The sequence below is a fragment of the Marmota flaviventris genome, chromosome 8, assembly GCF_047511675.1.
Source record: "Marmota flaviventris isolate mMarFla1 chromosome 8, mMarFla1.hap1, whole genome shotgun sequence".
NCBI lineage: Eukaryota > Metazoa > Chordata > Mammalia > Rodentia > Sciuridae > Marmota > Marmota flaviventris.
The window spans coordinates 89869719-89888433 of NC_092505.1; the positions used below are offsets into that span (position 1 = coordinate 89869719).

At 34.8% G+C, this 18715-nt stretch overlaps 1 protein-coding gene across 7 annotated transcripts in view; it reads left to right on the forward strand.

Annotated features, from left to right (window-relative positions):
• Positions 1-18715, forward strand: part of Tbl1xr1 (TBL1X/Y related 1) — a 155490-nt gene that overhangs the window by 131505 nt on the left and 5270 nt on the right. For all 7 annotated transcript variants that reach the window (XM_071615466.1, XM_071615463.1, XM_071615465.1 and 4 more), the window contains 5 exons: positions 9464-9585; positions 9725-9799; positions 12892-13019; positions 13582-13747; positions 18205-18306. In XM_071615466.1, coding sequence (XP_071471567.1) covers positions 9464-9585; positions 9725-9799; positions 12892-13019; positions 13582-13747; positions 18205-18306 — 593 coding nt within the window. The remainder of the gene's footprint in view (positions 1-9463; positions 9586-9724; positions 9800-12891; positions 13020-13581; positions 13748-18204; positions 18307-18715) is intronic.

Consider the following 18715-nt stretch of genomic DNA (forward strand, 5'->3'; position numbering starts at 1 on the left):
GTATCTTAGAGTAGTTTTAATTTGCATTTCTCTGATTGCTAGAGATGGTGAGCATTTTTTTGTGTTTTTGTTGATTGATAGTATATCCTCTTCTGAGAAGTGTCTATTCAGGTCCTTGGCCCATTTGTTGATTGGGTCATTTGGTTTTTTTTTGTTGTTGTTGTTTAACTTTTTTCTTTTTTCTCTTTTTAATGTGCTACTATTTTCTCTTTGTTGCTAATTTGTCTTTTTTCCTCTGGCTGGTCTTAATATTTTCTCCTTTTCACTGATTTTGAACAATTTGAATATGTTGTTTCTTGGTATTGTTTTCCTTATGTTTCTTATTATTGAAGGTCATTAAACTCCTTGGATCTTTTGGTTCATAGTTTTCTTCAAATTAGAAAAAATTTTGGCAATTATTTTTTCAAATTTTTTCTTTCCTTTCCCTAACTTCTACATTTTGGGTGGGGTGGGTGGGGTGAGATTCTTATATATTAGTCTGCTTGAAGTTGTCCCACAATGTACTGATGCTATATTCTTTTTTCTTCTTTCTTTTCCCCCTTCTTCTTCCCTTCCTTCTTCCTTTCTTCCAGTGTTTTCTTTTTTTCACTTTGGATAGTTTTCTGTTTTTTATTTTGGATAGTTTCTATACTGCCTTTGGGTTCACACATCTTTTTAGCTTCTAGAATACATTTTATCCCATCCACTACACTGTTCATTTTACTTGTAGTTTTCATCTAAGTTTGATTTAACATATTATATTTCTTTACTTTTAAAACATGTATATATCCCAGTGCTTTCTTTCTCAGGAAGCCATTATAGATGTATGCTACCAAGATGAAAAAGGCCTGGAATTTAGAAAATATAAGATCAACTATAGAAGAGAGGTAAAGGGAATTCTGGGCTGATGCTAGAAGCAAATTTCAGGATGAGAGTTGGGCAGCAGGATTAGCTTACAATCAGCCCTGAGAGGGGTAGGATTGACAGATGGCTCTAGGGGGTGGCTCCATGAGAAAACCAAATGAGTAGTCCACCTGATGTGTCTGAACCAGCCAAGAGCAGATCTACTGCTCTGGCAAAGAGGTGAAGGTTAAAACAATTCATAGTTATATAGAACACTAAACAAGCAAAAATATGAATACTATTCCTGGGAAAACAAAAAGTGTGTAAGAAAAAAGTAACATTGTGGTTACCATGTTACTTAGTTATAAAAATAGCAATATCAATAGTGGAAGGGCTAGGAGAGTGCTTGCCTAGCAAGCACAAGGCCTTGACTTTTATCCCCAGCACCTCAAAAAAGAAAGACATACACACACACACACACACACACACACACACGATTTATATTATATTAACCTAATAAAAATGAAAATTTGCCTACATTAGGAGAATGGGGTAGGGAATAAATACTTGATTGAACATAAGACAATTGCAAAACTACTAAATCATATCTTCTATAGTAAAAACTCAAAAGATATATGTACAATAAGAAAGAGCAGTGCATGCATATAATTTAGAAATATCCTGGAAACTACCGGAAAGAAATTTCCTCTGATAAGGAGGAAGCGGAATTAGGAATGAGGTAGTTAAGGAAGGTAACCATTTACTGTTTCTTATATAACACTATATTTTTCATTAATTATTAATTTGTATTCATAAAAAATTACATTTTCTGAAATCCCGGGCACATAATAAATGCTCAAAAAAATAAAATAAAATAAAAAATAAAACATTTATATAGTTGCAACTGCTTTTAATTTGGGTTTGATTTTTCAAGAAATCCAACTGAGCCAAATGTTTGAATAAAGTGATATATTAAGGAAACTTTTTTGAGAAGGGGCACTAGGGATGGAACTTCTGGATGCTTAACCACTGAGCCACATCTCCAGCCCTATTTTGTATTTTATTTAGAGACAGGGTCTCACTGAGTTGCTTAGCACCTTGCTTTTGCGGAGGCTGGCTTGTAAACTTACAGTCCTCCTGACTCAGCCTCCCAAGCTATTGGGATTACAGGTGTGCACCACTGAACCCCGCTATTTAAGGAAACTTTTTAAAGAGAAGCAGTGAGGTAATAGAGAGCAGATTGGAAAAGAAGGGGGGAAAACCAAGTAAGGATGAGTTTCTTGGGTAAAGAAGGCCCAATCTTGTCCAGATTCCCAGGTATTAGGAATATTTAGTAACTTTAGAGTAATTCCAGTCTTGAACCAAGGGTGCTACTTTTTTTTTTTTTTTAATTCTAATTTGTTGTACATGACAGTAGAATGCATTTCAATTCATAGTACACATATAGAGCACAGTTTTTCATGTCTCTGGTGTACACAAAGTAGAGTCACACCCATTCGTGTCTTCACACATGTACTTAGGGTAATGATGTCCATCTCATTCCACTGTCTTTCTTAACCCCATGCCTTCTCCCTTCCCCTCCTTCCCCTTTGTCCTATCTAAAGTTCCTCCCTTCCTCTAATGCTCCTCCCCCCAGCTCCCAACCCCATTTTGGACCAGCATTCTCATATCAGAGAAAACTTTAGGCATTTGTTTTTTGGGGATTGGCTTATCTCACTTAGCATTATATACTCCAGCTCCATCCATTTACCTGCAAATGCCATGATTTTATTCTCTTTTAATGCTGAGTAGTATTCCATTGTATAAATGTACCACATTTTCTTTATCCATTCATCTACTAAAGGGCATCTAGGTTGGTTTCACAGTTTAGCTATTGTGAATTGTGCTGCTATAAAATTGATGTGGCTGTGTCCCTGTAGTATGCTGTTTTTAAGTCCTTTGGGTATAGACTGAGGAGTGGGATAGCTGGGTCAAATGGTGGTTCCATTCCCAGTTTCCCAAGGAATCTCCATACTGCTTTCCAGATTGGCTGCACCAATCTGCAATCCTACCAGCAATGTATGAGTGTGCTTTTTTCCCCACATCCTCACCAAGGTTTATTGTTATTTGTATTCATAATAGCTGCCATTCTGACTGGAGTGAGATGAAATCTTAGAGTAGTTTTGATTTGCATTTCTCTAATTGCTAGCAATGATGAACATTTTAAAAAATATATTTGTTGATTGGTTGTATATCTTCTTCTGAGAAGTGTCTGTTCACCTCCTTGGCCCATTTACTGATTGGGTTATTTTGGGGGGGTTTTGGTGTTAATATTTTTGAGTTCTTTATATACCCTAGAGATTAATGCTCTCTATTTGATGTGCATTTGGTAAAAATTTGCTCCCATTCTGTAGACTCTATTTACTTCACTGATTGTTTCTTTAACTAAGAAGAAGGTTTTTAGTTAGAATCCATTCCATTATTGATTCTTAAGGAAGTCAGGGCCTAATCCAACATGATGAAGATTTGGGCCTGCTTTTTTCTTCTTTTAGGTGCAGTGTTTCTGGGTTAATTCCTAGTTCCTTAATCCACTTTGAGTTGAGTTTTGTGCATGGTGAGCAATAGGGGCTTAATTTTATTTCGCTGCATGTAGATTTCTAGTTTTCCCCGCACCATTTGTTGAAGAGGTTATCTTTTCTCCAATATATGGTTTTGGTGCCTTTGTCTAATATGAGATAATTGTAGTTTTGTGGGCTAGTGCCTATTCTGTACCATTGGTCAATACTATGCTGTTATTGTTACTATTGCTCTGTAGTATAGTTGAAGGTCTGGTATAGTGATGCTACCTGCTTCACTCTTCTTGCTAAGAATTGCTTTAGCTATTCTGGGTCTCTTATTTTTTCCAGATAAAGTTCATGACTGCTTTTTCTATTTCTATTTCTATGAGCAACGTCATTAGGATTTTGATTGGAATCCCATTAAATCTGTATAGTGCTTTTGGTAGTATGTGCATAATGACAATATAAATTTTGCCTATCCAAGAACAAGGTAGATCTTTCCATCTTCTAATGTCTTCTGTAATTTCTTTTTTTAGCATTCTGTAGTTTTCATTGTGTATGCCTTTCACCTCCTTTTTTAGGTTAATTCCCAGATATTTTATTTTTCTCGAGGCTTTTATAAATGGGATAGTTTTCCTAGTTTTTCTTTCAGAGGATCTGTCACTGATGTACAGAAATGCCTTTGATTTATGGGTGTTGATTTTATGTCCTTCTGCTTTGCCGAATTCATTTATTAGTTCCAGAAGTTTTCTTGTGGAATTTTTTGGATCTTCTAGTTATAGAATCATATTTTCAGCAAATAGTAAATAGTATGAGTTCTGCTTTTCCTATTCATATCCCTTTAATTTCTTTCATCTGTTTAATAGCTCTGGCTAGAGTTTCAATAACTATGTTAAATAGAAGTGGTGAAAGAGGGCATCCCTGTCTTGTTCTAGTTTTTAGGGGGAGTGCTTTAAATTTTTATCCCTTTAGAATGATGTTGCCCTGGGGCTTAGCATAGATAGCTTTTACAATGTTGAGATATGTTCCTGTTATCCCTAGTTTTTCTAGTGTTTTGAACATGAAAGGGTGTTGTATTTTTTGAATGCTTTTTCTTCATCTATTGAGATGATCATATTGTTCTTATCTTCAGTCTATTGATGTGATTAATTACATTTATTGATTTCTATATGTTGACCAATCTTGCATCCCTGGGATGAACCCCACTCGATTTTGGTGCACTATCTTTTTGATATGTTTTTGTATTTGCCAGAATTTTATTTATTTTTTTAAACTTTATTTTAATTTTTTTAGTTGTATTTGGACACAATATCTTTATTTTATTAATTAATTTATTTATTTATTTTAATGTGGCGCTGAGGATCAAACCCTGTGCCTTGAACAAGCTAGGTAAGCGTTCTGCTGCTGAGCCATTACCCCAGACCCCCCTCCACACACACACACACTCTCCAGAATTTTATTGAGAATTCTGCATCTATGTTCATTAGAGTTACTGGTCTAAAGTTTTCTTTCTTTGATGTATCTTTGTCTGGTTTTGAATCCGGGTAATATTGGCCTCGTAGAATGAGTTTGGAAGTATTCCCTCTCTATTTCATGAAATAATTTGAGGAGTATTGGTATTAGTTCTTCTTTGAAGGTCTTGTAGAACTCAGCTGTGTATCCATCTAGTCCTGGGCTTTTCTTAGTTGGTAGGCTCTTAATGGCATCTTCTATTTCATTGCTTGAAACTGATGTGTTTAACTTGTGTATATCATCCTGATTCAGTTGGGCAAATCATGTGACTCTAGAAATTTGTTGATGCCTTTGATATTTTCTATTTTATTGGAGTACATATTTTCAAAGTAATTTCTAATTATCGTTTGTATTTCTGTAGTGTCTGTCATGATATTTCCTTTTTCATCAGGGATGTTAGTTGAGTTTTATCTCTTCTGTTCATTAGCATGGCTAAAGGTTTATCAATTTCATTTACTGTTTCATAGAGCCAACTTTTTGTTTTGTCAGTGAAATCAATTTCATTGATTTCAGCTCTTATTTTAATTATTTTCTGTCTCCGCTGCTTTTGGTGTTGATTTGTTCTTTTTATAGGGCTTTGTGATGTAATGGTAGATCATTTATTTGTTGACTTTTTCTTTTTTTAAGGAATGAACTCCATGCAATGAACTTTCCTCTTAGTACTGCCTTCATAGTGTCCCAGAGATTTCAATGTGTTGTGTCAGTGTTTTCATTTACCCCTAAGGACTTTTTAATCTCCTCTTTGATGTTTTTTTGCAACCCATTGTTCATTCAGTAGCATATCATTTAGTCTCTAGGTGCTGGAGTAGCTTCTATTTTTTTTTTTAACTTTATCATTGATTTTTAATTTCATTCCATTGTGATCTGATATAAGGCAGGGTAGTATCTCTACTTTTTTGTATTTGCTGAAATGCTTCTTGCCATAATATTTGGTCTTATTTTAGAGAAGGGTTCATGTGCTACTGAGAAGAAAGTGTATTCACTTGTTGATCGATGAAATAGTCAATATATGTGTTAAAGTCACCAGAATTCTTGTGTTATGTCCATTTGACTCTTGAACTTGAGAAGAGTTTGTTGGATGAAGGTAGATGCTCCATTATTTGGGGCATATATATTTATAATTGTTATGTCTTATTGATGAATGGTTCTCTTAAGCAGTATAAAATATTCTTCCTTGTCCCTTTTGATTAACTTTGGCTTGAAATCTACTTTATTTGAGATGAAGATGGAAACCCCTGCTTGTTTTTGCAGTCCATGTGGTGGTATGTTTTTTCCCCAGTCTTTCACCTTCAGTCTGGATGTCTTTTCCTATGACCTGAGTCTCTTGAAGGCAGCATATTGTTGTGTCATTTTTTAAATCCAATCTGCCAGTTTATGTCTTTTGACAGGTGAATTTAGGCAGTTAACATTCAGGGTTATTATTGAGACATGATTTGTATTCCCGGTGTTTTTTGTTTATTTTTGGTATTAACTTGATTTGGTTTCTCCTTTGATTGGTTTTTCCTTTAGTGTAATACCTCCCTTTGCTGATTTCCATTATTGTTTTTTGTTTCTTTTTTGAGGAATATTTTACGGAGGATGTTCTGTATTGCTTGTTCTAGTTTGTAGTTCTAGTTGTTTCTAGTTGTATGAGATTCTTGCTTGGCATCCATTTTCTTTCAGAGCTTGGTGTATGTTGTCCAGGATCTTCTAGCTTTCAGGGTCTGGGTTGAAAAGTCTTCAGATATCCTAATTGGTTTCCTATATATATATATATATATATATAAAATCTGATTTCTTTCTCTTGTGGCTTTTAAAATTCTCTCCATCTTCTGTGTGCCAGGCATTTCCATTGTAATGTACCTTGGTGACAGTCTGTTGTGATTTTGTAAATTTGGTGTCCTGTAAGCCTCTTGTATTTGATTTTCCAGTTCCTTCTTCGTGTTTGGAAAATTTTCTGATATTATTTCATTGAATAGATTGTTCATTCCTTTGGTTTGGAACTCTGTGCCTTCCTCTATCCCAATAATTCTTAAATTTTGTCTTTTTATGTTATCCGATGCTTCTGAATGTTCTGCTCATGGTTCTTACTGTCTTTACTGTGTGGTCAACATTCTTTTCAAGATTATATATTTGTCTTCATTGTCTGAGGTCCTGTCTTCTTGATCTAATCTGTTCGTGGTGCTTTCTATTGTGTTTTTAATTTGGTTTATTGTTTCTTTCATTTTAAGGATTTCTGTTTGGTTTTGTTTTTCGTTTTTCAGAATCTCTCTATCTCCTTATTGAAGTAATCTTTTGCTTCCTGATTTGCTTATTTAGCTCTTTATCAAAATGGTCTTTTGCTTCCTTTATTTGCTCTCTTATATCCCCCTTTAATTCACAGAACAGTTTAATCACGTACATCCTGAACTCCTCCTCTGTCATTGCTTTCTTTAGTGCTTGTCATAGATTCTAATAATGTAGTATCTTGGTTTGTTTGAGGCACTTTCTCCCTTGTTTTTTCAAGTTGTTTGTGTGTCTTCCCTTCTAGCATTTTGGATATGAAGCATTACAGTTTTTACCCTATAGGTTTATTGTGTCCCTGCAGGATTCCAATACCTCTCTCCTTTAAGGGGGAGAACAATATTAACAGATCCCAAAATATAAAACCTAAAGCTAAATAGCTGCTATTAAGACGTTTACGTTTTTGTCACAATATACAGAAATTGTAAGTTCAATCATTATCTACAATATAAACAGTAGGTTTGCAAAAACGATCTACAGTTTCTCATGGTGGACAGAGATCCAAGGGTGAGGTGTAGGATGAGATGCTGAGGGGGTAGGAGGTGATGGTATAGAGTTATTAGATCTTAGAAAGCGTGAAAGAAGAATCTGAAGAAGTTGGTTTAGTAGTAAGAGGAGAGAGAGAAAGTGATTTTGGGGAGACAAATAAGTGGGAAGACAATAGAGTACAATAAAACAGAAATATTAAGAAAAATAAGAAATATAAAAATAGGCGATAAAAGAATATACAACACAAATGGTACTATATCATTAAGACAGTCTGATTCTCAGTAGCTTAATTCATGAAAAGTACTTGGTTTCACAAATGTTGGGGATGTGAGGGCAAAAAGAGAGTGGGGGGGAATCTTGAAGGAAGATATAGGGATTGTTTTTGTTGGAGATCAGTATCTTTCCTGCTTCCCTTCTCATCCAATGGGTGAGATTTTCAATTATTTACTGGTGTATCCACCCTCAGGATGGTAAAAGTTATTAGGGTGGGAGGGTTGGTCTTCTGGGCAGAGCTCGTGGAGATGGGGTATAACATTTGCTGGTCCTGATGGGAGACTGCACCCTAAGGATCTCCTTTGGGGCCTGCTTGTGCGATGTGGGTGCCTGGTCTTATCTCCTTATATTTCATGTAGACCTCACAATTCCTGGTCTCTAATTAACTGTACCTTACCCCTTCCTTTCTACTTCCAATCAGGAACCTTTCTCTCTGGAGGTCTTGTGGTCTTTGCTTTGGGGGCTGCACACTCTTTGCAGAGAGCTGTTTTGTATTGGGCAGTTTGGAGCCACGTTTTGTGAGCTATGGATGGGCTGCATAGCCACAGGCACTGTGCCAGGTTAGCAGGTGCCAGGGATATGGGCGAGTTGGGGACTAAAGAAAGGTACTATGATATTGCGTCTAAACCCCAGCCAGGGTTCCAAGCTGGCGGTTGCCTCAACTAAAGATGGTGATGAAGGTGTCTCAAGATAGAGGTGGCTGCTTTCAGCAATGGGGTGTCAGGTTGGTGGGGCCGGGTGGTGGCGAGATGTAGCTCAATGGCATGTGTATTGTGGCTGGCAGCTATCTCCAGATCCTGTGCAGTATCCCCAGGTGCAGGCTACTGGGTATAGTGGACTGTGGAAGTGGCTGTGGTGTACCAAAATGGAGGCAACTGGGAAAAGCCCCACGTTGGTAGATGGGGGTCCACATGGGAGCAGCACCCAGGATTCCTGCACAGGTGGGCGGCCAGAAGTCCTGTGCAGGTGCTGATGCTGTAGTCCTGGTCTGGCACCCAGAGGTCCTGCATGGGCAAGTAGCCAGCTTTTTAGGTTTTAAGTTCAATTATTTTAAGAGGTATTTGATTTTTTTTTTTTTTAAGGGGTATTTGACTAGATATTGCTTAGAAGAAAAAATATTCACTAATGATGTTTCATTGTTCCGTTATCAGGGGGTTAATGGCAGTAATACTTACATGAATAACTTTTGTCTAACTCTTGTAATTTTGCAAAGTTCTTGCATAATCTTCATAATATCCTGTATACTAAGGTTATAGGTAGAATATTATCATTCTTAAATAAGGAATCACCTTGAGAAGTTTAGTGACTTGCTTGGGTCTGAAATCAAGTTCCTATGCTAGTAATTTATGGAGCAGATTACTAGGCCAGTATATTTTCTGTTAGGCTGTGTCTCACATAGAAATAACTAAACCAAAATTTATTAATGGTTATTATATTTATTTAGCTTGTTAAATTTTTTCTTAGTTTCTTAAAAAGTATAAGATGAAATACTTAAGTGTTATTTAGCATACTTGTTATTCAGTACATGTGGAATAGAAGCAGACCTAATAACTTTTATTCCTTTCCAGCACCGGCATTGGATGTTGACTGGCAAAGCAACAATACCTTTGCTTCTTGTAGTACAGATATGTGCATTCACGTCTGCAAATTAGGACAAGACAGACCTATTAAAACATTCCAGGGACATACGGTAAGAAACCTTTTTTCCCCTTTAAAATGACAATGATGAAAAAATAATGTTCCAGAATGTTTTGAAGTACGTATGCTTGATGTCCAAGTATCACTGTAGTTTGTAAACCAAAAATGTGAAAATTTACTGTTATTTTTAGAATGAAGTAAATGCTATCAAATGGGACCCAACTGGCAATCTCCTGGCCTCCTGTTCTGATGACATGACTTTGAAGGTAATTCATTTAGTGGGAAGAGATGGGTTAGGGATACACATAGTATGGCTACTCTGGCCGTTTTAAGACTGTTTAGAATATCCCTGTTACATTTAAGCCTAGCTGAGTACTTGTTGACTTTGGATGATTAATCCCCCCCACACACATATTTTGTATTTTCTTAAATATGTAAAAATTCTTGAATAGAGTAAGTAAATTTTATTAAAAGAAAGGCTGTATCATGTAAATTATGATAATGTATTAATCAGTATTCTCCATAGAAATAGAACCAATAGGAAGTGAGAAGGGGAGGGGGTTGATCTGTAAGAGATTATGAGGAATTTGGTACACATGACTATGGAGGATGGGAAGTCCCCCTATCTGCTGTGTGCAGTCTGGAGACCCTGGAATGCTGGTGCTGTCTGAGTCACAAGGCCTGGGAACCAGGAGTACCAGTGATGTAAGTCTCAATTCAAAGAGCTGAAGACTCGTGTTCCACCTCAGCAGTCAGGCCAGGGAAGAGAATTCTTTCTTCCTCTGCCTTTTTTATTTTATTTCATCTGTCACTAGATCTGCATAATGTCTATCTATATTAGGAAAGGAAATCTGCTTCACTTGTTTCTCATCCAGAAACACCCAGAGGTAGAGTTTAACCAAATATTTGAGTACCCCATCCTCATCCTTTCTTGGTTTCTTCTTTTTTTCCAACCTGCTTCCTCTATTACCTTACTTGTTTCTCCTCAAAGTTTCCTTAATATATCACTTTACTCAAACAGTTGGCTCAGTGTATGATTTCTAGAAAATCGAACCTAAATCAGCAAGTAAATGTGGATCAACTTCTCTCAGCACTGTGTATGTACTCTGCTGCTCTGGGTGTATCTCAGCTTCTAGCAGCAGTGTGGATGGCTGTCCTACTCTTGTTAGTCTGCTCTCAGATTCATTCCTGACCATACTGTGCCCTGCTAATGTTCTGTAACCCAGGGGGCTCACTTTGCAAATCATACTTCCCAGGTTCCTGTGCCTGTTTTTCCAGATGGGTTCATACAATGGAAGATAGGTTGGGTCTCTGGGAAGGGTCTTGCTCTTGCCAGTCAGGTTCTTCTCTGTATCTCTAGTTCCCACTGGACAAACATCTCCTGCTTTCTCTGCAGTCTTTGTCTTCTTGCAGTTGTTCACCTCTGGAGGACCTCACATTCCTCTGTTTTTCACTCTTCGCAATATTTCTAAAATCATTTCCTTGTATTAAACTCCTTTTCTTGGATTACCTAATTTAGATTTCTGTGACTCAATAAAGTTGTCACAGAAAATTAACCATCATAGATAATAATAAGTGTGATAAGTTATCTTCACTATTAGGAAGTTATTTGTTGGTGCAGTTAAAGTTTAATTGTACCTGTAAATATTTGACCACTAAATACTTGAGATCTTGGTAGCATTTGTGCATTTTACTAAAATTCTATGAATTGTATTAGCTTGATTTTACTGTGGTATGATTGTATAATACCCTTACTGGGAAATTTGATACATAGCAGAGAACCTTGTAGTGAGGGAGCCTAATGAACATGCCACATACACATTTCAATGTGGATTATTTTTTCCTTCTTTGTTGTGTGAGTGGAAAAACAAACAAACAAACAAACAAAAAGAGGTCTTTCACCTAAGAATATGGCATACCTCAGTTAGGGAAAAAGAATTTTGAGGTAAAGAACAACCTAACACAAATCTCAAATGATTGAAACCTGGAATCCTCTTCTGCATTAACTAACTCTGCTGAATACAGTTTTATTCTTGACTTTGCAGTACCAGTGGCTGCAGACTAATGCCCCTTGCAGATACGACAATTGTGAAAACTGTTTTCCTTCTACCATAAAAAGACTAAATTTATCCTGGAAACCTTATGGACCCCTCCCCTCCATCCATCCCTATAAGTACTTGCTGTGTTTTCAGACAGACAGTTCTTGAGTCTGGCCCCATCTTGCAAGGTTTGCTAGTAAAAATTATTTTGGGACAGTGTATGGCACATATGAGGAAATGAAAGAAGGCTAGTGTCATGGATTGAGTTACAAGCTGGAGGAATAGGTTGGAACTAGAAATTTTCAGCCTTTCTTCATCTTGGATTTTAAAGAAGTGACAGAGAATAATCTTAAGAAACTCTTTTAAGAATTACCAACTCAAGAAGGATGAGTTTCCAAAGGGAAACTGAGAAGTAATGACAAAAGTGGAAAGAGAAGCAAGTATGTAGAGAAGAGTTTTTCAAGAGATGGTGGTGGCCAATAGTATTACTTGCTATTGACCGGTCTAATAAAATAAGTTTTGGAAACGTGTTTTAGATTTATTTATTTCGGGTTATAAATACTTAACCATAAAAAAAGAAAAAAATCACTATGATAACGCTTTATTGCCTTCCATTAGTTACATTACCGAAATGTGAATTTCAGCTAATTTTTATTTCTCTTTCAGTTGAGGTTACTATTTGTGTTTGGCAAGATATTGCAAAACCTCCATCCTCTGTCCCCCCCAATGTTTGTATTGAATATAAGAAATACTTCTGTTACAGACTTCTGTTAATTTTTGTTCAAAAATAATAAACATTTAAAAATCTGTATGTATGTGTAGGCCCATTTTGATCTTAGGAAAAGTTATTCTCCACCTGGTCATTTTAACTTTAATTATTGTATCTGTTAGTTTATTCTCTGTGAGTTATCATTATATTAGTTGTAGGTTGCTTTTTTTTCACTTCTAAATTTTAAGAGCAATTTATAATTTTGGGGGGAACAGCATAAAAACTAGGTATTCAACAATTTAGGATCATTAGTCAAGGACCTTCTTAAAAATTGACTTGCACCATCTAAAGGTATTCAAAGTAATCTTAGAACAACTACAGTTAATTCAGCCTTCAAGTCCTCATCTCAGAATAGTGAATATTTATAGAGGGCTTAAAAGCTAATTTATCATTTTTATATAGAGAGAAATGTTAAATATATTCCATTGCATACAAATCTCTATAAATATTCTCTTGATTCCTATAATTGTTCTGATTTTCTGGCAAAATAGCATTTTAAATGTTTCCATTTTATAGAAAAAAATTATATTTATTTTTCTTTTTTATTTAGATATGGAGTATGAAACAAGACAATTGTGTCCATGATTTGCAAGCACATAATAAAGAAATTTATACTATTAAATGGAGTCCAACAGGACCAGGGACAAATAATCCAAATGCCAACCTTATGTTAGCAAGGTGATATTTCCATTTTATTCTTCCTTTTATGATTCTTCTATAAATAATAACTTCTACTAACTGTGACAGAAAATTAGGGACGTTTCCATGAAATAGGAATCTATTTTACAAGAATACATTTTATGGAAAGCTTTAAACATGGGGTTTTCTTAGTAGTATTTCTGGGAAATAGTCAAATATCAACTGGTGATATCTAATGTTGATTAAAACGCAAGTAATTGAGGCATAGTATGATAAAATTTCATCAGCATTTTTTAAAAAAAGATAAAATATAAAATATGGGCAATTTTGTGTGGATCAGTAAAAATGGATTATTTAAAGAGAAGAATGCAGTAAATTAGCCCATTTATGTTTTCCAATTCAGGGATTTGGAGATGGTTTAAAGCTGCCTTTCTCTTTGGTTAGCTTTTACTTTCTAAAATACTTTCATCTAAATAGTCCAGTCTGCTTCTCATAAAGGATTTGTAGCAAGCCATTTAGGAATAGCAGACTATGGGAGGTTGGGAGCAAGTCTGAGAAAGTATTCTATAACTTATAAAAAAATTTTTCCCTCCCTTTTCAGTGCATCCTTCGATTCTACTGTTAGGTTATGGGATGTAGACCGAGGAATTTGCATCCATACTTTGACAAAACACCAAGAGCCTGTGTACAGTGTAGCTTTCAGTCCTGATGGCAGGTATCTGGCAAGTGGTTCTTTTGACAAATGTGTGCACATCTGGAACACACAGGTATGTCTAAGTTATTTAAATGATCAAACACTCAAGGATTTAATGGGAAACATTTGCTTTTGCTTACCCAACCCTCCACCCCTTTGGTTATTCCTCATGCAATGTTACTTCAGTACTTTCTTCTAAAAATACAATACATTTTGGGGGAATTTCCAGTTAAATAAATATGAAAACAAATATTTTCATATGTACACCAGAATTTAGAAATAGATTTAGATTTCTTATTTTTATTTATTATTATATTTGGTTTTTTAAGTAGCGTAGTAGACATAGAGTGTGAAAGCTTAAGACACATTTATTTAAGTAAATGACACTTTCTAAAAGAATTCGTTGAAGGAGCTCTGTATGAGTAATCAAAAATATATTAAGAAGCCAGGCATAATGGTGCACGCCTGTAATCCCAGCAGCACAGGAGGGTGAGACAGGAGGATTGTGAGTTCAAAGTCAGCCTTAGCAACGTCAAAATACTAAGAAATTTAGTGAGACCCTCTCTCCAAATAAAATACAAAATAGGACTGGGGATGTGGCTCAGTGGCCAATTGCCCCTGAGTTTAATCCCTGGTTCTCCCCTGCCCTTCAAAAAAATGTATTAAGAGATAAGATTTTATGGCTGAACACAGTGAATTATTAGAAAAAAAAAAAAACAAACTTGTAATCCATATGATGTTTTCAGAGACTGTGCTGTGTACAGTTCCTTCCTTTCCTAAAAGTAGCACCGCCTTTTGCTTTCTTTTTCTTAAAAAAAATTTTTCTGGGGCTGGGGTTATAGCTCAGTGGTAGAGCTCTTGCCTCGCATGTGTGAGGCACTGGGTTCGATCCTCAGCACCACATAAAAATAAAGAAATTTTTTAAAAAGTTGAAAAAATTTTGTTTCCCGTGTTTTAGTTTTTGTGTTCCATGTACCACATTTCTTTTATAGTATAGGCTCTGCAGTCACCTGTCTCTTCATTCGTCTTTGCAGTTGTAGGACACATGTTGCTTGAGTTATTGATCTTTTTGATTTCTATAAACTTCTTATATACTAGAAAAATAAGGCCCTTGACATGTGAATATTTAATGTTGATATTTCACTGTTACTTTCTTGTCTCTGCTCTTCCTTTTTCTCTCTTTATGAATATTTGCCTGTGTTGAATATATTCTGTAACTAAATGTACATGCTTTAGAAATTTGTTTCTAAATTTTAACTGTGTCTGAGAGGACACTAATTGTGTACCTAACTCAACCTTTTAAAACTTTTCAGTAGAATATTTGTAAAAATGAATCAAAATATAAATAACAGTAATATAAATCTTCACACATTTAAATTAGTCTTGTTTTTCATTTTCTCTTTTAATTATATTTCTAACAAAATATTATTATGAACATCCATATGCCTACCAACCAGATTTAATTGATAGGAACCTCTTGCCACACTTGTTTTAGATCCTTTTCTTTCTGCATTTACATGACAAAAGTAGATAGAGCTAAAGTGTTTACCTCCTTTCTTTTTTCTCTTCCTTCCTAGAGGCTCTAAGCAAACCTGTACAGTGTATTTGTTATTCCCATGATGTATTAACTGACATGTTTTAACTGTTTTGTGTTGTCAAATTGTACATAAATGGTATGAAATTGTATATATCATTTAAAGCTTGTATTTTTTACCATTTTATGTTTTAATTATAATCACATGAATACATGTAGGTCAAGAATGATGATTACTCTAGAACATTGTCTGAATGTAGCTGTTTATTCATTTTCTTATTGGTAGGCTTATAAACATTTGCTGTGAACATTCTTGCATGTGTTTTCTTTTGCAAATGAATGAAGGTTTTTCTAATACTTTTACCACACATACATAATGTGCGTGCACATACATACTTGTCTGTGAATGTGTATGGAGATTATGGGCCTACAAAACTGCTTTCAGACTCCTTATACCAAATTTTTACTTCTAGTAGCAATATTTTGGATTTCCTATTTTTCTCTGTCTTGAGATCATCAGACTGCTAAATATTTGTCCAATTTGGTGGATAATACTTTGTTTTAATTTGTTCTTCCTTGATTGTTGGTGAGTTTAATGTCTTTTTAAATTCTTATTTTCCATTTGAATATTCTTTTTTTGGAGTAGATGCACTCAGTGCAGACATCTCCCCTTATATTTCTATAGTGTATTCATCCCCCCACCCCTATTGAATAGTTGGTGTTCTGTTCATTTTGTATACTAATTCACTTTGGTCGTATGGATTGCAATGATCTTGCAGTTCCCGTCTTTTCATTTTTTAATTTTGAATGGTATTTATCATGGAGAAGTTTTTAATTTTAGTTTTCAGATTTATTTTTTTTTTTATTGCTTCCTTTCATAAAGTACTTTAAGCTTTTTGTATGTGCTTTTAACCTCTTTGCGATTGATTTTTATATATGGTGCAAAATAAAGTTACTTTACTGTTCTTCGCCTTTGGTCTTTAATATTTCCAACAAAGAGCATATACATTTCTGTACTTTGCTTATGACTGCTTTGAATTTATAGGTGAAATTGGAGGAAATCATTGTCATTGAATTTTATCACCCATAAATATATTTCCATTATTTGTCTTTTATTCATAAATTCAGTAAAATGTTATAATTTTCTACCAAGATCATCTTTTCTTTTTCTTAATTTATTCTGAGGTACCTTTATGTTACTATGTTACTATGCAAAATACATTCCTTAAAATATATTCGTTAATTTACTCTTTGCTTACGTTTGATCCATTTTTAAGTTCTCATTTAGTTCTTTGTGACAAAGTCAATTTTAATGAAATTTGGGTAATGAAGTAGGGAGTAGTACAGCACATTGCTGTGCTTATAAGGGCATTTGATCAGCTAACCATATTTTATTGTGTCACTTTGTTTATGAGATACCTCATTTTAATTTAAGTTCAAAAGTAATAAAATGGTACCTAGTGAATTTTCAATGCAGGAGAAAAGTGATGATTGTTTTGTCATATCTACATACATTTATTTCCTGTTATTACTTGGGTAATGCCTTATTTAAGTGTTTGACAGGTAAATGATTGAGGCTTTTCCCAATATCTGGCCCATTGGCCCTTTAGTGTTGTAACCCTGACTTGTTGACCATACCATTTTGGTTAATTGTAGTCCAGTTCAAACTTAGAGATTAAGTATTTTGAAAAGTACGTTTTTAACTCCAAAGACATCTGTAGATTATACATATTTTATTTTCTATACCTCAGCTGAGTTTAGATTTTGTTGATGACATTCTTTTCTCATTAACTATACTCCAGGCTTACTGTATACTCAGTTTTCATTAATCCCATAAATTATCAGAAATTTTAGGTAGAAAGCAAAAGAAACAACTGGGCCTTCACATTCTTAAATCAGCCATAGCAAGCATCTGTGGTTTGTGCCACTATTATCAGACTGAATTTGAAGAGGAAAGAAAGGAAAATAATATTCCAGTCTAGTAGTTAACATGTATAGACTATATTGGGAAGTATATGTAAGGTATGTGGTTTGCTATCATGTTGTTTTTAATTAGAGCTGCTCTTTTGCTTGACTTTTTAGGGTAACATAAAACTGCAAGGGTCACTTCAGTGGTTTGTCCTAGCAGAGTGCCAGAGCACATGTTTCATGTTTTCCAGTTCTCGCAACAGGGCTTCTGCCCTCTGCCCTATTAATGACTGACTTCATAGGAATATACATTTTTGGACTGAATTGTATTTAGAGCAGTGGAATGATTTTTGTTTTCATTACTGAAGGAATTAAATAATTTAGTTCCACTTTTGGCTAAATTATCAATGAAATTATTAGTGTTCCTGCTCATTTCTTTTTAACTTATAACATCTTTCAAGAATAATGTATAGGGCTGGGGATATAGCTCTATTGGTAGAGTGCATGCCTTGCATGCATAAGACCCTGGATTCAATCCCCAGCACTAATAATAATAATAAATATTATTTTATCCTCCTCTTTGACCCATTTCCTTCTGTAGTTAAGGACTACGAATAAATATAAATAAATATGGTATAAACAATAGATTTATATTGGGATTATCTTTATTTGTTATATTTCCTCTTTGAAATGTTTTATCAAACAGAATTAATTTTGTTTTTGAACATAACAAAACTCATGCTTTTTTAAGTGATAATAACAAATATGTATTTCATGTCACATACTAAATCTTTATTTATGGCTGTTATTATCTGTGTCAAAGAAGCCAAAGATATCTTAGTCAAGTGTTGTCATTAACACTAGTAGAACTGAATATGTGTTAGAGTAATCTTTTGAGAGCAAACTGATAGTATTTTTATTTTTTTAAAAAAATCTTCATTACATTTCTAGCATTTCAGAATTTGCACTTATTTTGGACTTGAAGCTAAGTCCAGTTTCTGATTGCTAGACATAAAACCATGTAATATTTTTATCTCACTGTTGGATTTGTAATTTTAATTTTTAAGATTCTGCTTTTCATTTTTTAGACAGGTGCTCTAGTTCACAGCTATAGGGGAACAGGTGGAATTTTTGAAGTTTGCTGGAATGCAGCAGGAGACAAAGTTGGAGCCAGTGCATCAGATGGTTCAGTAAGTATAATAGTTTCTAAAGGAGTGTGAGAGAGAGTTTATGTGTGTGCGCATGCATGCACCTGTGTTTACCCATTGGAATGTGGCTTATCGCAGTAGCAACTAATTATTGAAGTTCTTTGCAAAGTAAATTTTAAGAAATGATATTGATTTTTTTCTCCCCTGAAGGCTATATACTCTTTATGTTCATTATATTCAAATAATGTGAATAAAATTTAGTTTCTCTTTTGCTGGAAGATTTTCTTCATAATCAAGGAAGGAACAGTTTTTACACAAATCTTCATTAGTGAGATTAAATATAGTGGAGTTTCACTCTGGGAGAAATTGGAATTTTTAATGACTATTTCTACTTTCTCCTTCCTGTAGAAGAGTGTTGGTGGTTCAGGGAAGGAAGATTAGATGCTGTTGA